This window comes from Macaca fascicularis, chromosome 14, assembly GCF_037993035.2.
Source record: "Macaca fascicularis isolate 582-1 chromosome 14, T2T-MFA8v1.1".
Taxonomy (NCBI): Eukaryota; Metazoa; Chordata; class Mammalia; order Primates; family Cercopithecidae; genus Macaca; species Macaca fascicularis.
The window spans coordinates 5,623,382-5,650,345 of NC_088388.1; the positions used below are offsets into that span (position 1 = coordinate 5,623,382).

At 55.6% G+C, this 26,964-nt stretch overlaps 1 protein-coding gene and 1 long non-coding RNA gene across 14 annotated transcripts; one reads left to right on the forward strand and one right to left on the reverse strand.

The window, feature by feature from the left end:
• Nucleotides 1-324: 324 nt before the first annotated feature.
• Nucleotides 325-17,531, reverse strand: LOC123568812 (uncharacterized). Of its 3 annotated transcripts, XR_012422959.1 has the most exons (8): nucleotides 17,324-17,531; nucleotides 16,400-16,842; nucleotides 5,200-5,307; nucleotides 4,835-4,927; nucleotides 3,358-3,391; nucleotides 2,672-3,277; nucleotides 1,024-2,412; nucleotides 325-876 (listed from the first exon to the last, which is right to left on the reverse strand). It is a non-coding gene; the product is annotated as an uncharacterized lncRNA (long non-coding RNA). The 3 variants fall into 3 exon arrangements; XR_012422961.1 differs by lacking the exons at nucleotides 325-876; nucleotides 1,024-2,412; nucleotides 2,672-3,277; ... (1 more) ...; nucleotides 4,835-4,927; nucleotides 5,200-5,307 and adding an exon at nucleotides 15,095-16,099; XR_012422960.1 differs by lacking the exons at nucleotides 325-876; nucleotides 1,024-2,412; nucleotides 2,672-3,277; ... (2 more) ...; nucleotides 5,200-5,307; nucleotides 17,324-17,531 and adding an exon at nucleotides 11,562-12,890 and having other exon boundaries at nucleotides 16,400-16,568.
• MRGPRF (MAS related GPR family member F) lies at nucleotides 15,387-25,589 on the forward strand. 11 transcript variants are annotated; one of them, XM_074012982.1, is made up of 4 exons: nucleotides 15,387-15,639; nucleotides 19,608-19,796; nucleotides 19,900-20,016; nucleotides 23,732-25,589. In XM_074012982.1, the coding sequence occupies exon 4, from the start codon at nucleotides 23,732-23,734 to the stop codon at nucleotides 24,713-24,715; it is 984 nt and encodes a 327-aa protein (XP_073869083.1). In that variant the 5' UTR covers nucleotides 15,387-15,639; nucleotides 19,608-19,796; nucleotides 19,900-20,016; the 3' UTR covers nucleotides 24,716-25,589. The 11 variants fall into 11 exon arrangements, with proteins under 11 accessions (XP_073869083.1, XP_045228221.2, XP_065383915.1 ...); XM_045372286.3 differs by having other exon boundaries at nucleotides 19,900-20,003; XM_065527841.2 differs by lacking the exon at nucleotides 15,387-15,639 and adding an exon at nucleotides 16,631-16,793 and having other exon boundaries at nucleotides 19,605-19,796; nucleotides 19,900-20,003.
• The last annotated feature ends 1,375 nt before the right edge of the window (nucleotides 25,590-26,964 follow it).

Sequence of the window (26,964 nt, forward strand, 5' to 3'; positions counted from 1 at the left end):
CAGCTACTAAGGAGGCTGAGGCAGGAGAGTTGCTTGAACCCAGGAGGCAGAGCTCGCAGTGAGTCAAGATCGTGCCACTGCACTCCAGCCTGGGAGACAGAGCGAGACTCCATCTCAAAAATAAAATAATATAAAATAAAATAAAAATAAAAGGTACAAACTGGACCTGTGCTACAAAGGGACTGATGAAAGGAACCAACGTAACCCACCCCCCAGACTGTGTGTTATTCGCCCACAGAAAGCAGTGAGGCACCAACACCGGCTTCAATGGGAGTGGATCTTGGAAACATGACATTGAGTGAAGGAAGCTCGAAAGGCCACATATTACGTGATTCCATTTATACAAAATGTCCAGAATAGGCAGGTCCCGAGAGGGAAAGCAGCTTTACGGTTGCCAGGGCCTGGGGGGAGGGAGGAAGAGGGAGAGACTGCTAACAGGGAAGGGGTTTCCTTTTGGGGTGATGAGAACATTCTGAAATTGGAAAGTGGTCATGGTTTTTCAACCTTGTGAATATACTAAAAACCATTGAAGGGTATCCTTTCAAAAGAGCCCATTTTATAGTAAGTGAATGATGGTGCAATTTTCAAAAGCGCACACGCAGCAGGGCCATCTTTAAATGAGATAAACGGGGAGAGCCTCTGGGGGGAGGCGCTGCTCCAGCTGAAGTCCAAAGGTTGATGAGGGTCCGCCACGCCTTGGGTACAGACAGGGAGGCAGGAGGAGCTTCAGTGGGCAGGGGAAGTGCTGGGAGCCGTGAGCTTGAGAGGAGACGACCCAGAGGAAGTGAGGGGCAGCTGCAGACCCCGTGGGGCCTGGTGTCCGTGTTGAGAGGTTTAGACCTCACTCCGTGAGCAAGGAGAAGGCCACCAGAGGGTCTTGAGCAAGGGAGAGAAACATGTGGGATTTGTGCTTTTAAGAGGCCCCTGGGGGAGGCCTGGGGAGATTAGAGAGGAAGGAGGCCGATGCTCCAGGGGGACCAGGTGCCTCTGGGACGCGATGGCTTGAGACTGGGCTGCGGTTACCTGGTGCAAGCAGCCATTCCCCGCTGGGCCTGAAGAGGAGCCACGGTGGGGGCAGCTTGCTCTGAGGTGGCCGAACCTCACGATGTCTTAAAGGTGGTAACCCTGCCCTCAGACAATGAGCCCCAGGCTGCGAGAGAAAAGTCTGGGGGGGTTCCGGCACAGGAAGGGGCTCCACAGGAGACCCACCTCAGGGCTTTGTGGTGAGCTGAGGGTGAGTGAGACCCGGTGGGGCGGGGCCAAGGCCAACGCCACAGCTGCCCTGGGACCAGACTCGGAGCCGGCCTTGCGGGCGTTTTACAGCAGGGGACCCAGAGCCCGGAGGTGGGAGAGGAGGCTCCGGGATAGACTTGAGGTCGGGCGGGGCTGGGGGTCACGCACTCAGGGAGGGCTCGTCCTTCCACGGCCTGCCAGGGGCGGATCTCATCTCGGCTAGGGGGCCCTGGCAGTTCATGGGCAAGGCCTACTCTGTCACTGCAGCTTGCCCTTGTGGAGCTGAGAAGCCCTCACCCATCTCCCGTGGCTAGTAATGTACGTGAGCAGCTTGGAGAGTGGGCAATGTCCCCCAGCCCAGCGGCCGGGACCAGGAAGCTACTCAGGGACTGATGCCAGAGACAGCCTCTGTTCCCCTGCTGCGCTGGCTGAGTCCTCCACGCCGAGGACATTCACCACGCACCAAACCCCCACTGAGCATCTCCTGCGTTCCAGCTCCTTGCTGGGCACTGGGGTCAGCAGCATATCTGCCATGGTGCCCATCCCTGGGGAGAGGCAAACAAGCTCACCACAGGGACAATCTCACCGCACACCCCCCGAGGCCAGGAGCCAGGTCAGTCTCATTTACCCCAGGGTAACACACAGAGACTCAAAACATAGTAGCTGCTCAGCAAACGTTGGTTGGCTGCACGATTGAACCCATGCGTGTTGAATGGAGTCAGGAGCAGCAGCGCTTACGGAAGCGACAAACTGAGCTTGGGGTAAGGAGCAAGGCTTCATGAGGAGGCTTCCTGGAGGAGGTGACATCTGAGCTGGGCCCTGAAGGATGCATGGAAGTTTTCCAAGAGACAGTGGTAAGGAAAATAGTGTGATCACAAACTAAGAGGCGGAAAAGGGCCTGCACCAACCAGGGACCCCAGCAGTCCATGGCGGGGCAGGGGCTGGAAAGTTGGGGAAAGTTCTCCAGGAGGACTGTGGCTCTCCGGTCCCTCTCTACCTGGAGCCCCTTTGGGCTGGGCCAAGCCAGCATAATTCATCCAGCTCCTGGCTTGGCTGAGGGTCCCCCTGCTCCTGTTCCCGGAAGCCTCTTTCCCAGATGAGGCTGAAGATCGCACGGGTCAGGACGGAGGTGAGGGAGCTCTGCATTTCTACCAGAAGCGACTTTGGTAAAGCTCAGACCTGGGAGGACACGCATGGAACGTGGCGGTGGCTCTCCCCATCTCAGGGAGAGAACTCGGGCTTTGCAGACCTCCCTGCAGGGACCGTCCCCACCGCCCACCTGCAGAAGGAAGCCTCAAAACCACGCAGCCACACCCTGCCCTATAGTCAGGAAAGCTGCTAGGGCCTTCGTGCATTATCAAGGTGGGAGGGGTGCATGCCAGGACCAGACCCAGGACTCAGCATGGTGGAGCACGGGCTGGCATTCAGCCCCACTTACCCTCTCAGCCAAGGGCACTTGAGGAGTACACAACCCAGCAACAGGACAGGGCAGCCCTGCCTACAGCTCTATCCGTAGGGTCTCTGCAGTCTCAAGACAGAGGCCAGGCCCTGAGACATGTCATGCTCTGCTCTTTGGAGCTCCTCATTTCCCCTGAAAAACACTGGGAGCTGCCATCCACACTGCGGCTTTTATAATGAATGTTTCTGCTACTTTTCGGTAAGTGGGTTTAAAAGCAATTTTGGGAAGATGGGACAGTGATGCCGTAGTTTTTTTACCTCCCCCAATTCCCCAACGATTGACAGAGCACCTAGGATAGCAAAACCAAAAACCTCTGGATAACAGCCACAGTGAGACTAGGTGGCAAGGTGTCCACAGCACACAAGCAGGTGGGTACAAGTCACTGACAGCCACAAGCCTTGCATGGTATCAGCAACCGCAGGAGAGGGAGAGGAGAGAAGTCAATGCAGAGGGGGATTCTGATGATCCTGAGATCTGGAGAGACCCCCAAATCACAAGCAGGTACTCCCTGGAAAGCCCATGGTCCAGTCAGAGAACAAGAGTCAAAGCAGGGAGACTCACAGCCTTCCTTCCACTCACAGGCGCCTGCAAGGAGAAAGCAGCAAGGCAGATGGTGCGGGAGCGACTGGGCCACGGACTCTTGAAATTAACCAAGTGCAACTCACTTGCAAGACAAAGCCCGGCGCCGAGAAGATGTTGCTGGGGGTAGTAGAATCCAAATTGACCAGGGCAGAAGCAGAAAGGAAAACAGGTCCCAATAAAAGGGAGAGAAGAGAGCAGAGGCAGCAGGTTGCAGAAAGCAAGGGGCTGTATTTACCATCTCTTCTCAGAACTATTAGGTTGGTGCATAAGTAATTGCAGTTTATTACTTTTGCACCAACCTAATAATAACAGAGGGCGCTCTCGAGGGAGCTATCCTGGCCCATCTTTCCCCCAGAGATATCAGAAAGAGGCGTCTCACTGTGGGGGACGAATGATCAACAGGAAGTGTTGTCCAAACCCATACAGAGGCGTTATACAAAAAGAGAGACAGGCCGGGCGCGGTGGCTCACGCCTGTCATCCCAGCACTTTGGGAGGCTGAAGCAGGCGGATCACCTGAGGTCAGGAGTTCAAGACCAGCTTGGCCAACATGGTGAAACCCCGTTTCTACTAAAAAAAAAAAATTCACAAGGCATGGTGGTGTGTGACTGTAATTCCAGCTACTCAGGAGGCTGAGGCAGGAGAATCACCTGAACCCAGGAGGTGGAGGTTGCAAGTGAGCCGAGATCGCACCACTGCACTCCAGCCTAGGAGACAGAGCAAGATCCGTCTCAAAAAGAAAGAGACAGGCTGGGCACAGTGGCTCACACCTGTAATCCCAGCACTTTGGGAGGCTGAGGCAGGCGGATCACCTGAGGTCAGACGTTCGAGACCAGCCTGACCAACGTGGTGATACCCTGCCTTTACTAAAAATACAAAAATTAGCCGAGCATGGTGGCACAGGCCTATAATCCCAGCTACTCAGAGGCTGAGGCAGAAGAATCGCTTGAACCCGGGAGGCGGAGGTTGCTGTGAGCCAATATCTTGCCATTGTACTCCAGCTTGGGCAAAAAGAGTGAAACTCCATCTCAAAAATAAAAATAAAAATAAAAGAGAGAGACTAAGGAGCAGAATGACAGCTCTACCCAGCCAACAATGGTGTGCCCAAAGGACACGTCCTCAAAACAGAGAGAAGCAGTCACTTTAACACAGATAATCATAGTATCTATGATTTTAGATATTAAGAAACTAATAGAAGTTATGGAAAATAGCATAAATCAGAACTAGAAAAACTCAGAAATGAAGCAATTGGTGAAAAGGAAAAGTTGTAAAGAGATGATGAAAGCAGAAAGACATCTAAATAAAAGAGAAAACTAATTAAGAAATGAATATTGAAACTGAAAGGAGTAGAAGGGCAAATGAGTACCACAAGTAAAGCCTTAAGAGAAACAGACTAGGAAAAGCAGGCTGCAGGGACTCCTGCCTGCGGTCACAACTACTCGGGCACTAAGGAGGGAGGATCGCTTGAGCCCAGGAGTTCAAGTCCAACCTGGGCAAAACAAGACTCTCATCTAGAAAGGAAGGAAGGAGGGAAGGAAGGAAGGGAGGGAGGTAGCTCATACCTGTAATCCCAGCACTTTGAAAGGCTGAAGCAGGCAGATCGCTTGAACCCAGCAGTTTGTGACCAACCTGGCCAACACTGCGAAACCCCATCTCTACAAAAAATACAACAAATTAGCCAGGTGTCGTGCGTGCCTGTAGTCCCAGCTACTTGGGAGGCTGAGACGGGAGGATCGCTTGAGCCCAGAGGTTGAGGCTGCAGAGAGCTGTGATCGTGCCACTGCACTGCACTCCAGCCTCGGTGACAGGGCGAAATCCTATCTCAAAAAGAAATTTTTTTAAAACTAAAAAATTAAACACCATATCCATCTGAGTTGGGAAAGGAAAGCAGGGCCACTCCATGCATTCCAGAGAAAAAGGGGCTTACTGTAGAAATCAGGGCTTCCACAAATGCAGGAGGAGCTGGAGGCGGGGGCTGGGGAAGGTGTGGGAAGCTTGCTGCAGTCTTCACCAGCGATCACATGGAGTCAAGGGCCTGCAGAAGGCAAATGGACGACGGTAGCTGTTGCAACAGAACGTGCTGGTAAAATAAAGAGTTTGCATCCTGTGAAGTTGGCGGCCACTTCCTATCGCACTGGAGAATTTGCTGGGGAAAAAAATAAGAGCTCAGGGCTTTAAATATCCAGTTCAAGACCTAAAGTACCAGAAAACCTCCACTGGTGCCTGAAAGGAAGCCCGTATCTCTTGTAGCCACTGAGTTGAGAGATCAAAAAAACCAACCCCAAACTCTGATCCCCTGGGTGGCAAAATAGAATCAAGTTCGACTACTCTGTGCTTGAACTCAGGGCCGCAAGCTTCTCTTCCGTGAAAGTCAGGGCACTGATGGGGAACGGATTCCATCTGGGAAGATTCTAATCCTAGGGCAGACTCTTCCTCAAAAGCCCCTACCACCTCCGGCTTCTAGATCTGTAACTAAACCGCAATCCCAGCAAGCTCCAGGAATGTGGCCACAAAATCTGACCCAGGAAGATGTGCTATACGTAACAAAATAATTAGGAGTCATTTCCACTTCATATTGGCAGAAACCTAGGAAATCTGTATGAGAACAAACCCTAAGGGTGTCAGACTGGGGGAAAGAAAGTAATGTCGGGTTGGGCTTAATTATTTTGATATGGTGCACTCGCCAGAGATTCTGAGCTCCATGTGTCCGCTCGGCAGCTGGGAGTGGCTGTCAGAGTTGGCCCATTCCAGCAACTGAAACCTGGAGCGGTGGTGACCCATGATTTTATTTATTTATTTATTTATGGAGACGGAGTTTCACTCTGTCACCCAGGCTGGAGTGCAATGGCGTGATCTCGGCTCACTGCAACCTCTGACTCCTGGGTTCAAGCGATTCTCCTGCCTCAGCCTCCCGAGTAGCTGGGACCTCGTGGTCCACCCGCCTTGGCCTCCCAAAGTGCTGGGATTACAGGTGCGAGCTACTGTGCCCAGCTGTTTCACCATTTTCAACAAGAAACACTACAATTTAACATCGTTCGGCCTAATATCTGGGCAATGTACTAAGATCTTACTTGACCTGATCAAGGGGATCTGTGAACAGGCAGCTGACTCAAGTCACTGTGGTGGAGGCTCGGCGCCCCGACCCAGTTCCCAGATTTTACCCAGAGCTCCTTGAATAAAGTGGGGCTGGGTCTCACTGAGGAAGGACGCTGCTCCAAGCATTTACAAGGTACACACATTTTCCTTGCTGTTCCCAAAGGGACCTGTGCCATTTATCTGGGAAGGGTGACTGTGGAAAGGCAAATACCCAGAGGGGAGGGGGGTCACAGGGCACTGAGTCTTAGCGGTACCCGTTCTGCCTGACACACACAGCCACTGCGGTCCCACAGTCACAGCACGGGCTTTTGGAGATCAAGCAATGAATGGGGTTTGTTCTGATCCGTCTCACGGGAGGCTCCGCAGGCCCTGAGACCCACCCTATAGTTATTTTCTGGCTCTGGAAAGTACAGTGGAAAAGGCACTCAGTCGTGCAGAAGCTATGGAGTGGCTCCTTGACTGGTAGGGTGAGGGCTACTATGGTAGAAAGGGCCACATGGACGCCACCAGCCCTGCCTCTCTCTCTCAACATGGAAAACCAAAAGTCATACTGTGAACTTAGTCAGGCAGTAACTGCAACTTCCTGTGCTCTTCTGGATGTAATGTTTTTATGGAGCAAGTCAACACAGCTCCCAACACTTAATACCAATTCTTTTATCTCTATACTCATTACTTAACAGAAACAGGCCAGGCGTGGTGGCTCATGCCTGTAATCCCGGCACTTTGGGAGGCCTAGGCGGAGGACCACTTGAGGTCAGGAGTTCAAGACCAGCCTGGCCAACATACCAAAACCCCATCTCTACTAAAAATACAAAAATTAGCTGGGCATGGTGGTGCATGCCTGGAATCCCAGCTACTCGGGAGGCTGAGACACAAGAATTGCTTGAACCTGGGAGGCAGAGGTTGCAATGAGACAAGATTGCACCTCTGCACTCCAGGCTGGGCGACAGGGCGAGACTGTCTCAGAACACACACACAAAAAGAAAAAGAAAAAGAAAAAAATAGAAACAAACAAGCAGCTTGTTCCATTGGGCAGTGACAGCAAAATACCTTTGCCCCATTACCTCAGGCCTACCAACTCCCCAGCCCTCTGTCCCAGCTAGTTCTGGAGTACTTCCGTTACCTCACCATTCCACAGGCTGACACACTGGTCCACCGTAGTGATAGCATGCATGCGTTGGACCTGACAAGAATCAGGAAATACCTGAGCCATCTTGGCAAGACACATGCATGTCAGCGAGTGGGAAATGAGCCCCACAAAATGCCTAACATCTCAGTGACGTTTCTAGGGGTACGATGGTGTGGGGCGTGTTGAGATAGCCCCTTGAAGAGGAAGACCAGGCACCTCCTCCTGTTAAAAAAGTGGTGTGACCTTTGGCGGGGCTCTGGGTTTTGGCGCAGCTTACGCCTCATCCAGGTGTGCTCTTCCGGCGGACTCACTGGTAACCTGCAAGGCTGCTGCCAGTTTCAGGACCCAGGATGAGAGGAGGCTCTGCAGTACATCCAGGCTGCTTTCAAGCTGTCGTGCTATTGAGGCCAAGTGACCCAACAGATCCAGTGGATCTGGAGGTGTCCGGGGCAGGTAGGGACTCTGTATGAGGCCTCTGGCAGGCTCCAACAGGTGTCACAGAAGAGACCATTGGGATTTTAGAGCAAAGACATGTCCTCTTCTGAAGATAACTATTCTCCTTTTGAAAAACAGCTTCTGGGCCGGGTGCCGTGGCTCACGCCTGTAATCCTAACACTTTGGGAGGCTAAGGCCAAGGCGGATCACCTGAGGTCACGTGTTCAAGACCAGCCTGGCCAACATAGTGAAACCCCGTCTCTACTAAAATACAAAAATTAGCCGGGCATGATGGCAGGTGCCTGTAATCCCAGCTACTCAGGAGGCTGTGGCAGGAGAATTGCTGGAACCCGGGAGGCGGAGGTTGCAGTGAGCCAAGATGGCGCCATTGCGCTCCAGCCTGGGTGACAAGAGTGAAACTCTGTCTCAAAAACAAAAAAGAGAAAAGGCCGGGTGTGGTGGCTCACGCATATAATCCCAGCACTTTGGGAGGCCAAGGAGGGCAGATCACAAGGTCAGAAGTTCAAGACCAGCCTGGCCAATATGGTAAAACCCTATCTCTACTAAAAATACAAAAATTAACCAGGCGTGGTAGCAGGCGCCTGTAGTCCCAGCTACTTGGAGGGCTGAGGCAGGAGAATAACTTGAACCCAGGAGGCGGGGGTTGCAGTGAGCCGAGATCAGGCCACTGCATTCCAGCCTGGATGACAGAGCAAGGCTCTGTCAAAAAAAAAAAAAAGAAAGAAAGGAAGAAAGGAAGAAGGAAGGAAGGAAGAAAGAAAGAAAAAGAAAGAGGGAGAGAAAGAAAGAAAGAAGGAAAGAAAGAGAGAGAGAAAGAAAGAAGGAAGGAAGGAAGGAAGGAAAGAAAGAAAAAGAAAGAAAGAGGAAAGAAAGAAAGAGAAAAAGAAAGAAAGAAAGAAAGAGAAAAAGAAAGAAAGAAAGAGAAAGAAAGAAAGAAAAAGAAAGAAAGAAAGAAAAAAAGAAAGAAAGAAAGAGAAAGAAAGGCAGGAAGAGAGAGAGAAAAAAAAAAAGGAAAACAGCCTCTGGCTTGCTGTTGGACCCTAGAAAAGACTAAATGTGTCACATTTTCCCACAGGATGTGAGTTGCCCATCTGAAACTAGACGGTAACCAACCCAACACAGGATACACGTGATGTGTGCCACAGCACCGTGATCAGGTGGAAGGGGGCCACATGAGCTCAGACTTGAGTGGCTCCTGAAGTCAGTTGCATAAGCAGATGGCCCAGACTCCTGTGGCACCCCCTTCGCTGCAGAGCTCCTCCCCCTCCATCCACACGAATGATCTCATAGGAGTCCCTTATGACCAGCTGACCAAGGAAGAAAAAACTCCAGGCCTGTTTTACGTATGGCTCTGCTGGCATCGCCTGAAAGTGGGCAGCCAGAGCTGTAGCCCCAGGAAGGGTGGCCTTGAAGTGTCTGGGGACAGACCTGCAAACAGTGTACCTGGTTGTTCACTTTATATAGAAGGAGAGATGGTGAGAGATGTGGCTCTACACTGACTCATTGGCAGGACCCAATGACCCGTCCGGAGCTTGGAAGGAACACTACCGGACGATTAATCCAAGGTCTTGGGAAGAGGCATGAAGGCGAATCCCTTTTAATGGGCACAAGGGAGGAGATAGTTCTCTGTATCCCATGTAAATACTGGCCGCCGGTCAGCCTCACAGAGAAGGCTCTCACTAAACAGGTGGACCGGATGACCTATTCCGTGGATGACGCTCAGCCTGTTTCTCTGGCCACCTGGTTTCCCGTGAGCTCAGCCATGTGAGCTTCCCCCGGCCAAGGCAGATCCATCTACAATCACTGTTGAGATCCTACAGGCCCATGATGGGACATCATTCCCCAGGGGACCGCCAGCCACCTCGTGCGTGGCAGGTTGATTTCCTTGGACTAATTCCACTGTGGAAGGGGCAGAAATTTGTTTTTTCTGGAATAATCACTTGTTTTGTTTTGTGTTTTTGAGATGAAGTCTCGCTGTGTCGCCCAGGCTGGTAGTTGGGATTACAGGAGCGCCCCACCACGCCCGGCTAATTTTTTTTTTGTATTTTTAGTAGAGACGGGGTTTCATCATGTTGGTCAGGCTGGTCTCGAACTCCTGACGTCGTGATCCGCCTGCCTTGGCCTCCCAAAGTGCTGGGATGACAGACGTGAGTGCTGGGATGACAGACATGAGCCACCGCACCCGGCCAATCACTCGTTTTGAATATGGATTTGTCTTCCTTGCCTGCAACGCTTCCTCCAGAACCCCCATCCGTGGGCGTATGGGACCTTACAGGTCATTACTGTGCTCCCCGCGCGTTGCTGCTGATCAAGAAACTTAGTTTTCCACAAATGCGATGGACCCATAGGTTTGTACCCACTGAATTCTGTCTTGCCAAGTTCCCCATCATCCTAAGCAAGGAACAATTTTTGGACACATCGCCGCCTTTCCGTGGCAGGCGATGACACGTTGTGGGACTACAGGATGAAGTGTAGGCTCTGAACCATCAAGCCCTGAGCCCACTGGCACAGAGGGGATCACGGCACTGGCTGAGGTGGCTGGCCCTGACTCCAGGAGAAAGTGGGTTGCTATGATGCAATGGGAGACCCGTGCCTAGAATCCAGGAGATTCTCTGACTCATCCCTTAGCACTCCGGTGTCCCATGGTAAAAATTCATAAGAAACTACAGCAATGCAAAAGAGGCAGCCCCACCCAGGGCACAGATCCTTCGAGAATGAAGGCCTACATCCTGGTTAGTAGTAACCCCATCTCTACTAAAAATACAAAAAATCAGCCTGGCGTGGTGGCACATGCCTGTAGTCCCAGCTACTCGGGAGGCTGAGGCAGGAGAATCACTTGAACCAGGGAGGCGGAGGTTACAGTGAGCTGAGATTGCCCCACTGCACTCCAGCCAGGGTGACAGAGCCAGACTCCGTCTCAAAAACAACAACAACAACAACAACAACAAAGAAGGCCTGGATCACCTCACCAGACCAAGAACAGTGACAAGCTGAGATGGCAGGAGGGCAAAGGCAATGGGAACGTGCCGGGGAAAGGAGGCCTTATCTGCCCAGCTGGAATCATAGGAACAAGGCTCGCGGCGGTTACGTGTGCTTTCACCCCTGCTTTGGTGTGAATACATGGTACATATTACTGAGTTATTTTTCCTTCCCTCTTCCCATTCCTAGTCTATCTGATGTGTGTTCGTAGCTGTCAGCCCTATACCTAGCATTTAAGGTACAGAATGTGCAAGGCAGGTGTGGCTTAGGAAGGAGAGAGATGGACATGACCCAGATGTGGATAAAGGGACAAATGGGAACGGGTGCAGTGGCTCATGCCTGTAATCCCAGCACTTTGGGAGGCCGAGGCGGGTGTATCACTTGAGGTCAGGAGTTTCAGACCAGCCTGGCCAATATGGTGAAATCCCCTGTCTCTACTAAAAATACAAAATTAGCTGGGTTCGGTGGGCGCCTGTAATCCCAGCTCCACAGGAGACTGAGGCAGGAGAAACACTTGAAACCGGGAGGCAGAAGTTGCAGTGAGCTGAGATCGTGCCACTGCACTCCAGCCTAGATGACAGAACTAGACTCCATCTAAAGAAAAAAATATATATAAACGGCTAAAGATAAATTTTATATTATGCACGTTTTATCACAATTTAAAAAATGATCCTGGAATTAAATATTTTTTAAAAAGCAAAAGTGACTTGAAATATACACACCAACACACCTACACCCACCCCCCAGCCAGTGTCATCTGTTCAGCCATCCCGTGGAATCAAGCGTTGGGGAAATTCCAGATTCAAGAGATGCATTCAAGGCTGAACAATAGGAAGTTTTGTCTGGAAGTAGCTGCTTCTGATAAAAAGTTTCGGAAACATGGTCTCCCCCAAACAGAAGACCCCAGATCTCTCAGACTTGAGAAAGCAAAGAGTTTTGTACCAGTTTTGCACCAGTCCCAGGGGAAACTGTGACGAAGTTGGATTGGATCTGAAGACATATTTGAGTTTGGTTTGCACAGGCGTGCCAGTGGCAGGCCCAGAGGAAAAGCCCGCACGTGACCTCAGTGTTCAGCGTGACTTCAACTCTGGTCTCCCTCTCTGGATGCCCCAGAGCAGGAGTGAGCTTCCCGCCAGGCCCCTGAGGGTCCGACAGTCATCCTGGCAGCTGTTCTCAGGCTGTCTCTGGCTGCCCAAGCCACCCTCGCTGAGGACCGACCTAGGGTTTGCAGGTGTCTGTTGCCACAATAATCCACAAAGAAGGCAAGGGCAGTGGTGAGCTGAAGACAAGACCCCTCAAAGCAAGGTGGGAGGGAATTCTCAAAATTCTTTCTCTTCCCTGTAATGTTTCTTGGGGTCACCCCCCAAATAAACTCCTTGCACCTCTCCACTAAAAGATTAAGTCTTGTTAAAAGAGCATCCGCATGGCAAACTGACAATTGCGTGAGCGGCCACCTCCTTCTCCTTCTCCTTCAGGTCTCAGTGCAAGCATCATCTCTGTAGAGGAGCCTCCAGCCCCACGCCAGCTAATCAGGCCTGGCCATCCCCCTGGATTAGTTTCTTGTGGCTGCTATGACAAATGACACACACTTAGTGGCTTAAACAACACAAGTAACTCTAGTAAGAGTTCCAGAAATCAGAGGCCTAAAGTCAAGGTGTTGGCAGGGCTGGTTCTTTCTGGAGGCTCTGTTCTGGAGGCTCTGTTTCTGGTTCTTTCTGGAGCTTGTTCCCTTGTCCTCTCCAGTTTCTAGAGGCAGCCTGCATTCTTTGGCTAGTGGCCCCTTCCTCACATCAACACATGGCCCACTACTCATTCTGATCTCCTGTCTCCTTCTTACAAGGACCCTTGTGATGACATGGGACCCACATGGATAATCCACGATGATGCTCTCATCTCAAGACTCTTCATCCCATTTGCAAAGTCCCTTTGGCCAGGGTAAAGTCACATGTTCTCAGGATCTGGAGATTAGGACATCAACATCTTTAGGGGCCACTATTCAGCCCACCTCCCATTCCTCCCTGCCTACCACCTAAGTTTTTGCCACTAAGCCTGTTTGGTTTTCTCAATGCACTAATCACAGGTTGGAGTTCTTGTGTTCAGTTGTTTCTATTTATCACCTGCTCCCCATGCCCTGTGTCTGGTTCTTCCACAATTCTTTTCCTAGCACCAACATTGCTGGTGTTCAGTAAAAATGTGTTGAATTAAGGTAAGAATGAATGGATGGGTGGATGGGTGAGTGGGTGGGTGGAAGGCTAGATGGATGAATGGATGGATTGATAGATACATGGATGGATTGATGATAGATAAATGGATGGATTGATGAGTGGATTGATGGGTGGATAGATGGATGGTTTGCTGGGTGGATGGATGGATGGGTCGATGGATGGATGGATGGATGCATGGATGGATGGATGGATGGATGGATGGATGGATGGATGGATGCATGGATGGATGGATGGATGGATGGATGGATGGATGGATGGATGGATAGATGGATGGTCTGGTGGATGGATGGATGGATGGATGGTCTGGTGGATGGATGGATGGATGGATGGATGGATGCATGGATGGATGAGTAGGTAGATGGGTAGTCGGGTGGGTAGATGAGTGGGTGGATAGATGGACAGATGGACAAATTAACAAATGAATGGTCTACCATATGCAGGACAGAGGATAATGTGGACTTTTCCTGAGATTCCCAAGATGCACCTTCCAGCACAGAAAGGCCCAGCCTAGTGGAGGAGGGGAACAGAGCGGAAGGAGAGGGATCCCTTTCACTATTAGGAAAGACAGCTAGGCCTTGGTTCAACCTTTATTTTTTAGACAAAGTCTCACTCTCTCACCCAGCCTGGAGTGCTGTAGTGGCGAGATCTCGGCTCACTGCAACCTCTACCTCCTAGGTTCAAGTGATTCTTATGCCTCAGTCTCCCAAGTAGCTGGGACTACAGGTGTGTGCAACCATGCCCGGCTCATTTTTTGTATTTTTAGTATAAAAAGGGTTTCATGATGTTGGCCAGGCTGGTCTTGAACTCCTGAATTCAGTCAATCCAACCGCCTCAGCCTCCCAAAGTGCTAGGATTACAGGTGTGAGCCACCACGCCAGCCAAATGGCCCTGCACACCTTCTTCATTGCAGGTGCGTTTTACTGTGTTTCCTTTGACCTGGTCTGCCTCTCTGTTGGACATCAGCTCCCGGAGGGCAGGGACCTCGCCTGTCCTGTTCATCAGCACGGACCACAGTGCCTGGCACCCAGCAGTGCTCAGGAAATAGCTGCAGTCTTTACTGAGGATGGTGCTGGCTGCAGAGGGCCACAAGGACTGGTTCACACCCGCCCCCTTGTCCAGGGAGCAGCAGGGCAACCGTAGGCAACAGAAGCACCTGGTAGGGAGACATCTCTGCGGTCTCCTTCCCCCAAGGACCCCCCAACAGAGGAGGGTCCAGGCCTGCAACCTCAGGAGGGGACATGGGGAGAGGCATAGGACCATGAGGCCCTTGGCAGAGGATGATTAAAAACAACGTTCTACTGGGAGGGCAGGGGAGGACTCCTGACGGCAAGTGGTGGCTGTTTAGAAAGTGAAGGCTGGACGAGCAGGGGCCATACCCCATTCTCAGCGTCAGCCAGAGCCCTGAGCCTCGCTGGGAGGGAATGGCACCAGCAGGACGCCTGGAGCAGGGAGCGGCGTTGCTGAGGTGCACGAAGAGCTCTTCCTCCAGGCGTCCGATCCCTCCTTGCTGTAACCCTGTGGGTCATTACCGTTTCCCATCTGACAGCTGAGGAAACCAAGGTCCCCGGTGGAAAGAAAACTGTCCAAGGTCACCCAAGCCTGGAGGCAGCACGGGAACTCCTTGCACTGGACCTCCGGGTACCCCCCCACACACCCCACCACTCCCCCGGAGGGCGGGGAGAGACCCCCAGGGTGGCTGCTGCAGACTGCACGTTTGTGGCCCCACCCCCTGCCCCTGCCCCGCTGCCCCACTGCCCTGAATTCATATGTTGACATCTAATCTCCGGTGTGAGGTGGGGCGTTTGGGAGAAGAGCAGGTTATGAGGGTGGGGCCTCATAATGGCATTAATGCCCCACTAAAAGAGACCCCATCGAGCTTCCTCGCCTGCCTGAAAGGGGTCACCACATGGGGACGCAGTGAGAGGCTGGGTCCTCACCAGACGCTGAATTTGTGGGTGCCTTGATCTTGGCCTTCCAGCCCCCGCAGCCATGGGAAGAAACGCCTGCACCGATAAGCCCCCAGTCTGCGGTACTGCGTCAGAGCAGCCGGACACACCAAGCCCACGGTAAGGGGACTCCACAAACCCAGGCCAGGACGACCTTCCCGTTTACAAGCGCCTCTCGCTTATTTTGAGAGAAACAAATTTCCATACCAAATAAGGTGGTGGACTTAAGAGCCTCTGCCCACTTCACACAATTCCTTTTAAGTGTCCAAATGCAATTACACTTGGAACTTGCCGGGATTCAGCCTCCCCCGGCCACCCCATGTAAACAAACGTTCCAGCTGGGCCCCAGCTGGCTGCCCTGGAGAAGAGGGGACGGGTCACCACCCTGCCTGCTGCCTCCAGCCTCTCTCTCAGCCTCAGGCATGGCCCGTGAGCCTCCAGGATCCCAGAGTCCCTCCTCAGCCCATCCCTGAAAAACAGACCCCAGGAGGCCAGCTGGGTCATGCGGGAAGCAGCGCGAGACTCCCTCTTCCACGGTGAGGTTTGCACGTGGGCAGGACGAGCAGGAGGCGGGCAGCTCCCAGCGCAGGTGCAAAGGCAGCTGTGTTTCTCGTTTCCCTTCAAGAAGCCCACAGAGGCACACCTCTCCCAGTCTGGGCACTACGCTCCTGCTGGGAAAGCTCAGAATTCCCTTGGGCTTCCTGGACCCTGAGGAAGTTGGCCCAGGGCAGGAGGGGAGCCCTCTCATCACCCCCTCCTCCTGGCCACCCTGCTGGCTCCTGCACCCCCCACTTTGCACCCCCACCCCTACCAATGCTCAGTGCCCCAGGCATGAACGCGTTCCAGGACTCCCCCCTCCAGGGGCTCAATGGGGAAGGGGGCCTGACTCATCCTCCTGCAGAGCAGCACAGGCACCAGGCACCACAGCCCGCCAATTTCCAGCTTGCTCGCCGAGCGCCGTGATTTTCCACTTGCGCCATCTGATTGCTATTAGGGCTGGGGAAAAGGGAATTCCTGGTTCCATAAGCCCCCAGGGGGCCCATGCCGAGTCCCGGGTGGGAGGGGGGAGGGGTGCCGCTTGGGCGGTGCTGCCCACCTCTGCCAATTCTGCGCTGCCCCTCCATGGAGCCCTCGCCCTGCTGCCCCCCACCGCTCTGTATCAGCCCTGAGTAAATTAAAACAACGGGGTGGGGCCTAGCCCCTCCTGGGCCAGCCTGCCCCGAAATGCCCACTGGGGGCAGACCAAAGGCGCCAGGCAAGTGTACAGCCGGTGCTCCCTCTCCTGGGCAGCCTTACCGAGCAGCAGAATGCGAGGGAGATGAACAGCTGGACTCGGGCAGCAGTGCTCGGGCCAACGTGACGTCACCAGGCGGAGAGATGAGTTCCCGGTGGGGCTCTGGGGGGGCTCCTGAGCGGGGCATTCCTTCCTGAAGCCTCATCCCTGCTCAGCCCCTCCTCCTACTCCCCTCCCCTCCCCCTCCTGCCGGGCCAGGAATTGGGTTTGGGGCGGGTTCTGCTTCCAAAGCCATCTCTTCCAGCAGGCGAGGGCTCTACTCTGAGCTCGCATTTTCCGAGGCTCCGGCCGTGCTCGGCGCTGGCCTGCTGCCCCGGCGGGTCGGTCGGCCGGAGGCGGGAGCCACAGGAAGAGCCCTCCACAAAAGGAGGCCTCTGCGGACCAGGACAGCTGCAGGTAGCTCCAGGGGCCCAGGGTCCAGGGGAGGGTGTTCCAGCAACCGGGGCTGCAGGGTGAGGGCCAGGCAGGGAAGGAAAATGACGCGGGCACCGTCGGGGCAGAGAGGTGGACGCTGTCAGGGCAGGCAGCTCCCAGAAATCCTAAGGCCCCAAGCAGAGAGCCCTGAGACCCCAGAGAGGCTGTCACCCACTGGAGAAGCTCCCCTGCAACTCCTGAGGCTCCAGGGTTCCTGGGCCATGGAGGAACTTTAAAAGTCTCCCTCCTGTGGCAGGACCTGACCCCTCCCAGCTGGCCTCACCCCCAGCCCCACTGTCCAGCTCCTGCTCTGTGCTGCTGGGGATGAGGACTCCCTCTTGGTCCCTCCCCCAACCTCACTGGCCATTCAAGCATGCATTCGAGAGGGGCTGGAAGGGAACACCCAGCAGGCAGTGTCCCAAACAGGGAGATGGCTCCCCCTGCTCTCAGCCCTGGGGTGCACACGGGGGGTTCGTGTGGGCAGCCACAGGATGTTGGAGCTGCAGTCCCACCTTCTCCCAGGCCAGCGGCCTGATGAAGCTGTTGGCCTTGGATGGAGGCAGTTCCTGGAATGATCTGCAAGGTCTCAGTCCCCCCAGACAAGCCTCTTCAATCCAAGCTGTTAAGCAGGGCACTCCAGGGCTGGAGTGAGGAAAACAGAGGCTCTGTGCCTCGGGAGCGGGAGCGAGACAGGCCCCTCTGATGGCAGCCCAAGCGGCTAAGGAAAGGGGCTGGGACAGCCCCAGGCACGTCGGGGCTGGGTCATGGTGGGGTAGGGGTGAAGGGAGAGGAGGAGCTTCCTGCGGGCAAGGCTGCAGGAGGCTGACAGGTAGCCAGGCCACCCTTGGGCTTGCTCCGAGGGGAGGGTCAGGTGTGAGCTGCACTGGCAGCTTTTTTGAGTCAGCTTCAGTAGACACTAGTTCTGTCATAGCCCAGATCCCACCCAGAGGAACACACGTACACATGCACTCACACGCTCGCCCCATACACGTTTCACACACATGTCCTTTAATATGGCCCATCTGGGGTCCACTGGCTTCTAGATCTTTCTGTGCATGAGTGAAATTGCTTTTCAGGTTGTCCCTGGCAGGACAAGGACAAACGCACAGGACACCCACATAATGGAGGGAAGCAGATGGTAGAGAGGGGAGCTGGGGGCCCCCACTGCATGCCCAGCTGCAGCGTGGGGGGGCCCCAGCCCACTGCCTTTGGGGTACTAGTTGGCTGTGGCTGGGGTCTAGCCTGGCCGGGGTGAACGGATGAGGCTCCTGTGAGTCAGGACATCCCTGGAAACAAGGCTGGGGGCCCAGACCTGGGGTGGTGGGTGTCGAGAAGGGCCACCAAAAAGAGTAAGGGCAGTGGAGAGAGCTTGGGGGCTCTTACCAGGCGCCCGGAAGGATGAGGGCAGGTGGTAGGTCTGGGGTTGCAGGGCAGGAAAGTTCGGACAGGCCCCAGAGTGTGGAGAAGGTACGGCCTGTCTGTGGCAATGGCACAGTGGCCCAACTGGAGTCCAAGGAGGGAGACTAAAGACACACAGGTCACAGCACCAGCTATCTGCAAGCCCAATGCACACACATCAGCAACGCACTGGCTCACTCCGGCACATGGGGCACCCCGAAGACCCCAGGCTGAGTCACCCGTAGGCCAGGCACAGGTGCCCGCAAATGCTCCTTGAAGGCCCAGAGCGGCGCGGTCCGGCTGCGCGGGGCCGAGGGGACCCAGGCCACTGGGTGGGACGGGTCCCGCGAGCGGCCCCTGGGGCTGCACTTGCGCCACCAGCTCCGGGAGGCCAAGGGTTAAAGAGGGGGCGGGCCACACGCGCAGACGGCCACCTCTTCCAGCCAATGGTGGGCGCGGAGGCAAGGGGCACGGCCCGCCCCCAGGCGGGAGGAGTGGGCGGCGGGCGGGGGCGCGTGGCTGGCTGAGGCCGGGCGGACCCGCGCGGCACAGAGGAAAGAATTTCCGGGGAGTTGAGCCGAGCGGGCTGCCTAGCTCTCCCCTTGGGAAAGGAGGGGCCCGGCAGCCTGCGACCCGAGCTGTGCCCAGCAAGTCCCTTCTCCGCTCATAGCCTCAGTTTCCCCCCAGTACAGCAGGGAGTAATAGATGCTTCTCTGCGGGGAAGGGGGACAGGGCTCCACGGAGAGAAGCTTCCTCCAAGGGGGAAGCTCAGGTTGGGGGACAGGGATCAATTCCAGAGGACCCAAGGCAGGCAGACCCATGAGATGTGGCCGGCCAAGGTGGACCAGCCTCCAGCAGGGTCGCCCCCCTCCCTAGGCCTCCATTGGCAACCCTAGGGTGGGTGCAGCTTCCCCTCCTTAGGCCAGCAGCCCCTCCCTACGGCAGCTGCTCGAGACACAAATTGCAAAGCTGCAGGGCATGGCATGGCTCTGGGTGTGCCTTTGGGCAGGTGACTTCACCTTCTAAGCTCAGGAGCGCCCATCAAAGGGGCATGAGGATACCTGGCCCCTAGCTGGTCATGAGGACCAAACCAGATGATGGGTGTAGGCCGGCTGGCAGGGTAAGTGGTGGTGACAGTGACGCTGATGACCGGGCTGTCTTGCCTCTCAGGCACTGTAGGGGAAAGGCCAGGTGCCTTAGCATGTTACAAACACCGGCTCAGCCAGAGCCCTCCTCCTCCAGCAGGTCCCCCCTGCCAGAAATGATCCCTCTTCCCTCTTCCCCTGCTCCTCCTTCTGGGACCGACTGCTGGGAAACCCGTGTCCCACACCAGGCAGGGCACAAAGGAAGTGCCCCAAAAATGTGTGTGGGTAAATAAATGTATGTCTCCAAAAGCAGCCTGGCCCCAGAACTCCCACAAGAAGAGGGAAAGGAGAGGGCTGCTTTTCCAGTGAGCTGCAGTGGGGCTGACGCGGAGTCCACAGGCAGGAGGGGGCCGTGCCGCAGGGGTGACCTCCAGAATCTCACCAGGACAGTCCCACAACGCCCCTGCCTCTGAGGGAGTGGGGTGACTGCCTTTCCTCTAAGGTGACAGCTGAGAACCGCAGGCCTTGGGGGCCTAGGCATGGGGGTCCAGGAAGGGGAGGGGTCCCTGCTGCCCTCGTCCACCCTCTCTCTGGGCTTCCGCCAGGTGGGTGTGCAGACTGGTGAGCTGCCAGCAGGGACCCAGACGCGCCAGGCCTGGAGATGGCTGGAAACTGCTCCTGGGAGGCCCATCCCGGCAACAGGGACAAGGCAAGTGCCACAGGTGAAGGGCCCCGGTCCTGCCCAGACGGGTGTGGGTGGGAGGGACAGACCCAGCCCAGGATCTCCTCCCCTATCCCCCAGTTCCTGGCCCCACTCTCCAGCTCTGGACCCACAGTGGGCAGTGGGCTCCTCTGGGCTATGTGGCTGGGCACCAGTTCCCTGGACCCTCCTACCCTCCTGTCCTCATCAGTGAGGCAAGCACCAGGACTGGACACCCTCAAGGTCCCTCGCTGTGCTGACCCTGGGGTCGCCTTGTAGCATCCTCGCAAGGTCTTGTTTCATCTCTTCCCAGCAGAGGTGGGGCAGTCAGCTACTTACTACATCCAGGCGGGCCAGGAAGCCTGGGACACTGACTCCAAGGTGGCCCTGATGTCATGTGTTCCGTGGAGCCCTGCGGGTCCGAGGGCCACCCTGAGAGTGTTGCCCCAGGCCAGGGTCCATTAGTCATGAGTCACCCACCCTGAGACTCTGACAACCCCTCCAGGCTGACCCTCTTCCTACCCTCAGCCAGCCTAGTCCCCTACTTCTCTGAGTCCCTTGAAAAGTCTGGGATTTCCTTCGCTCTCAACTTGGAAGGATCTCTTGAATCCCTGTCCATCCTCTTCTGCATTTGAGGAAACTGAGGCTTATACCCAGGTAGTAACTTGACTGGGATTAGCCCCTAGGTCAGGAGCAGAGTGGGGACTCCAGCCCAGCCCCCGGGATCTCGGCCCCACACCCTTGGGCCCTCTCCCTCCTCCCCGTAGTGACCGCTGTGGAGTGGCGGCTGCAGGAGGCAGAGGTTGGACTGGTGGGTGGGGTGGGTCCGTCTGCAGAAACTCCCAGCGCAAAGGCAGAGCTCGGGGTGGGGCCGGGCTCCAGAGCAGGCATTTTACAAGGCAGTATGTGGCTGGTCACGGCAGCTACACGCCCAGTGACTCACCCGGCCTCCCCCTCTGACTCCGAGGAGGGGATTGCAGACTTTTTCCAGCATGCATGCGTGCAAGAGGCACTGAGTTAGCTGACCGCCTCCATCCAGCCCCCTGAAGCCCAGCTCTTTCCCAGCGCCTGAGCTGGTCCTCTTGGGCCTGTTTGGGCACCAGATCCTATGGTCTAGTTCCCCAACCCAGAAGCGTGTCTAGGTCACCCACAGGAAAGAGAAGCTAAGGAGTGGGATTTGGGGCGAACAGACCGGCAGAGAGGTTGAGTCGATATTTAGAGAATGGCAGGGAGGGAGCAGGGCCCCCTTACGGTGCTTGCCCTGACCTCGAAGAGTCTCCCCAGAGGTTTGCTAACGCCTCCAGTCCTGTTTTCAGGCTCCCCTTGACCTGAGCAGGCTGGGAGGTTCCTCCCTTTACAACAGGGTGTCCAACCCCGAGAACAGTCTCTCAGGACCCAGCTTTCTGCCGGAGCTGGGAGTCACCTGAAGGCGGCAGAATGGATCCTGCCTTCATAACCTTGTCTTTTGTTTTGTTAGGGAGCCCCGAGCAGTGGGAACAGAAGCCAGGCTTGTGGGGGAGATGCTGGATATGGGAAGGGGAGTGACCGTTCTCCAGGCAGGCAGCCTTTGCCTCTGGGAGGAGAGGTCGGAGGGGACCGCCTGAGAACTGCAGCCGGCCTGTAGAGAGATGGGTTGTTTGGCCCGCACAGCGTGTTTAAATGTTAACATTTAAAGATCGGGTATTTCACATTCCAGTCTAGAGTTCAGGCTTCTCTTCAGGGAGCGGGGGAGGACCATCAGCCACTCCAGCCCACCCAACCCCTGGCCCCCACCGGCTGGAGCACAGCAGGCCGCCCCCTTCACTCTCGAGAGGGGCTCTCGGGTTTGCCACTGTGCCCCCCTCATCTACTCCTTGCACCTGGCCCACCTGCATGCATTTATACAGACGCCTAGACGCTGAGGGCAGGACGGATACTCCACTGGGATGCACTCTTACAGCCACACCAACGGTTAAAGTATCGAAATGCTTCCCTGCAGCTTGATAAACAGCTGCTGCCTCTCCCCCACCCCAGGGACCCCCTGGACTTTCCCACAATCTGGAAACCCCAAGGGCAACCCTGGCTCATCAGGGAGCCACCTCTCATCCCACTAAAGGACAGGGTCCGGCTTCGGGGAAGGCCGAGGTCCACTTGTTTTTTTTTTTTTTTCTTTAAATGTAACTTACAAGTGATTTTATTTCTTCAAATAGTTTCGTGTTTTTTGAAACCTTGCAAGATTTTGCAAGAATAGTACAATACCCACCAGTACTTCACCTCAGCTCAGCCATCATTAAACCTTCACCACAAGTGCTTTCTCTGTATCTCCTGACAGATAGACTTTTTCCCAGAATGATTTGAAAGTAAATTGCAAGACTGGGCCCAGTGGCTCACGCCTGCAATCCCAGCACTTTGGGAGGCCAAGGCAGGCAGATTACCTGAGGTCAAGAGATTGAGACCAGTCTGGCCAACATGATGAAACCCCGTGTCTACTAAAAATACAAAAATTAGCGGGGCATGGCGGCATGTGCCTGTAATCCCAGCTATCAGGAGCCTGAGGCAGGAGGGTTGCTTGAAGCTGGGAGGCGGAGGCTGCAGTGAGCCAAGATCGCGCCACTGCACTCCAGCCTGGGTGACAGAGCGAGACTCTGTCTCAAAAACAAACAAACAAACGAAAGGAAATTGCAGACACCAAGCCCTTGACGCCCAAATAGCCTGTATCTTCTAAGAACAAGGACGTTCCTGCAGTCACATAGTGAAAATGTGCGTATCCATGGTACATTGTCACATTCAAAAGCTGCAACAGTGATGCAATGCCACTATCTCTGCACCGTCCATACTCACATTTCCCCAGTGATCCCAACCATATCCTTTCCAGCAGTTGTTGAGATCCAGCGTATAATCCAGGATTCTGGATTTATTTTCAGATCTTTCTGGGAAAAAAGTCTATCTGTCAAGAGATAGAGAGAAAGCACTTGTGGTAAAGGGTTAAGGATGACTGAACTGAGGTGAAGTACTGGTGGGCGTTGTACTATTCTTGCAATCTAGGATTCTATCACTGTGTTTTGGAGTCATGTCTCTTTGATCTTCTTAAAAATGGAAAGGCTCGGCTGGGCGTGGTGGCTCACACCTATAAACCCAGCACTTTGGGAGGCTGAGGCAGGTGGATCTCCTGACGTCAAGAGATCGAGACCAGCCTGGCCAACATGGTGAAACCCCGTCTCTACTGAAAATATGAAAATTAGCCGGACGTGGTGGCATGCACCTGTAGTCCCAGCTACTCAGGAGGCTGAGGCAGGAGAATCGCTTGAACCTGAGAGGCAGAGGTTGCAGTGAGCCGAGATCACGCCACTGCACTCCAGCCTGGGCGACAGAGTGAGACTCCTAAAAAAAAAAAAAAAAGAAAGAAAGAAAGGCTCTGCAATTTTTTTCTTGTGTGACTTGGATGTTTTTTGGACAGTCTACTCTGACCGGTGGGCAGCCTGACACCCTTCCTGGGCACTGTCTGGTGCTACCCCCACTCCTATAGGCACCATTCTGTGCTGCTAGCTCGAGACTCTGGGACAGAGAGTTCACATGGGTTGGGGTCGGGATGTTTGAGAATAGAGTTGCAGCCAGTTACCTGCTCCACAGCCACTGCCCTACAGACCCCCTCCCTGCCCCAAGTCCCTAATCGGGAGCCCCCCACGCTAGGTCCCAGGTGCAGATCTGCGGGTGGGGACCAGCCGGCATCACAGGTGTCCCCCTCTGCACCTGTGCAGATGTGCCCTGGCACGAGCGAGGCCCCGGAACTCTACAGCCGGGGCTTCCTGACCATCGAGCAGATCACGATGCTGCCGCCTCCGGCCGTCATGAACTACATCTTCCTGCTCCTCTGCCTGTGTGGCCTGGTGGGCAACGGGCTGGTCCTCTGGTTTTTCGGCTTCTCCATCAAGAGGAACCCCTTCTCCATCTACTTCCTGCACCTGGCCAGTGCCGACGTGGGCTACCTCTTCAGCAAGGCGGTGTTCTCCATCCTGAACACGGGGGGCTTCCTGGGCGCGTTTGCCGACTATATCCGCAGCGTGTGCCGAGTCCTGGGGCTGTGCATGTTCCTCACCGGCGTGAGCCTCCTGCCGGCCGTCAGCACAGAGCGCTGCACGTCAGTCATCTTCCCCTCCTGGTACTGGCGTCGGCGGCCCAAGCGCCTGTCAGCCGTGGTGTGCGCCCTGCTGTGGGTCCTGTCCCTCCTGGTCACCTGCCTGCACAACTACTTCTGCGTGTTCCTGGGCCGCGGGGCCCCGGGCGCGGCCTGCAGGCACATGGACATCTTCCTGGGCATCCTCCTGTTCCTGCTCTGCTGCCCGCTCATGGTACTGCCCTGCCTGGCCCTCATCCTGCACGTGGAGTGCCGGGCCCGACGGCGTCAGCGCTCTGCCAAGCTCAACCATGTCATCCTGGCCATGGTCTCCGTCTTCCTGGTGTCCTCCATCTACTTAGGGATCGACTGGTTCCTCTTCTGGGTCTTCCAGATCCCGGCCCCCTTCCCCGAGTACGTCACCGACCTGTGCATCTGCATCAACAGCAGCGCCAAACCCGTCGTCTACTTCCTGGCCGGGAGGGACAAGTCGCAGCGGCTGTGGGAGCCGCTCAGGGTGGTCTTCCAGCGGGCCCTGCGGGACGGCGCTGAGCTGGGGGAGGCCGGGGGCAGCACGCCCAACACGGTCACCATGGAGATGCAGTGCCCCCCGGGGAACGCCTCCTGAGAGCCCAGCGCCTGGAGGAGGCAGGGGCAGGAAGCGGCCTCCAGGACCCTTTGCCTTGGGACAGAGATGGGCACCTGCCTCTGAGTCCACAAAGGAGAAGAAACGTGTTTCCTCTCCTCGGGCCTCCTTCTCCCTGGGCTGGGGACTCCATGGGTGGCTGGAAGACTGGGCAGCCACCTGCAAACAGACGCTGTGGTCCCTGCCCGGCTCCCCCAGCCATTCTGCTCCCCTAGAGACCCGTTGTACAGAAGTTGCCCCTAGGTGGTGGGGCCCCTCCTTGCCCCAGGCTGGTCGGTAAATGTGAGGAGGTGGTCACCCAGCCCAGCCACCTCTGCCTCTTGGGTCAGCCCTCCTTGACCGTGTCCCAGCCAGCGCCAAGCCAGCAGCTCGTCCCTGCCATTTGGGATTGTTCCCGAGGTTCGATCCTCTCAAGGCAGCATCGGTGAACAAATCCGAAGGAAATGGTGTCTGGAAGAAGGTTCTGGTTCACATGCCTTGTAGCTAAGTCTTTCTGCAGACCCTCGGTCAAGTCATTTGGTGACTTTGATGGGGGGGATTTCTGGTCACGTCAAGGTGCTGGAGACAGGAAGGACCTTTGGCCGCCTTGGGTCGTTGACCTGCCTTTTCTGACTCTGGGGCGGGCCAGTCCTGGGCTGCCTCCGGGAGCACTCAGGTATCCCGCAGGCCATGAGGACCCACTGGGCAGCTCCTGGACAGCCTCTTGGCTCCAGCCCCCACCTGAAAGTGGACACTGGTTCCGCCCTGGCCACCTGGGGACTGGCACTATGGTGCACAGTGGCCCAATGTAGCCAAAGGAAGTTTTATAAAAGACAGTAAAATGTATATCAATAAACATTTCATAACTTGCAGCCAAGAAGGCTTCATGCCCATGGTCATACCCCGGGTCTCCGTTTCCCACCGTGAGGACGCCCAAGGAAGGGCACAGAGTCCCGGGACAGGCGGCACCCCCTGCCAGCTCTCCCGCACACTGTGCTCTTTTCCTCCGCTCTCAGGCCTCCTCCTGGGGCTGGGGCTGCACACGCCCATGTTCCCGCTCCTGTGGCTTGTCCACTCCCTGCCAGAGGGAGCTGTGGTCAGCCAGGCTGTCCTCTGCCAGCGTATCCCACTGCCTCTTCTCAGCTCAGAGGCCCCCATGGCCTCTGGGAGCCTCCGCTCTCACCTCCTCCACACCAGGCCCTGATCCTGCCTGTGTCTACCGGAGGTTCCATGGAGTGGGTTGCTGCCTCTCCTCCTGTTGTCCCTGTTCGGGATGCCCCTGTCCGTCCTGGGATCCCTGAGCCAGCCTCCCAGTGCCCAGACACCTCTCTACAGCCCAGCGATAGGCTGGGCACCCTCCCAGATGACAGCCCAACCAGGGCCAGGCTAGAAGGTTACCTGTCTGGCCCTTTTGCCTCTGGTCAGCCCCCAGAAGGGCCCCGTCCTGGGTTCCTGGTGTGCAGCCTAGGACCTTGGCTCCTTTGAGACAAGCCTTAAGGCAAGCCTGCTCACCCCATGGTCCCATGGAGAGAGATCATGGCAGAGGTATTGGCGCCCCCAGTCAGGAGACGTGGCTGACAGAGCTGGGCTCTGCAGGGCAGAGCAGAGCAGAGCCGGGAGTGGGCAGGCAGGCAGCACTCCGAACTCCGAGCTCCAGGTGGGAATGGGTAGAGGCATGGGCAGTACCGCCAGGCTCAGCCACCCAACCGCCTGGAACCTGGCCTTTGATTGCAGACCCTGGAGCCTGCTCGGCCTGCCCCTGGTGAAGTGGTCCAGCCCTCGGTGGGCTGACTCCCCAAGTCTATGGCCCTGAAGGTTCACTGCCCAGCCAGCCTGACCTCCACTGCCCTCCTGTCCACTGCTCCTCCATGCTCCCCTTTCTAACAATCCTGGCCAGGTCCTCTCAGCAACGCCACCATTCTATGAAAAGAGGGGATCTCGCCGGGCGCGGTGGCTCAAGCCTGTAATCCCAGCACTTGGGGAGGCCGAGACGGGCGGATCACGAGGTCAGGAGATCGAGACCATCCTGGCTAACACGGTGAAACCCCGTCTCTACTAAAAAAAAAAAAATACAAAAAACTAGCCGGGCGAGGTGGCGGGCGCCTGTAGTCCCAGCTACTCAGGAGGCTGAGGCAGGAGAATGGCGTGAACCCGGTAGGCAGAGCTTGCAGTGAGCCGAGATCTGGCCACTGCACTCCAGCCTGGGTGGCAGAGCGAGACTCCGTCTCAAAAAAAAAAAAAAAAAAGAAAAG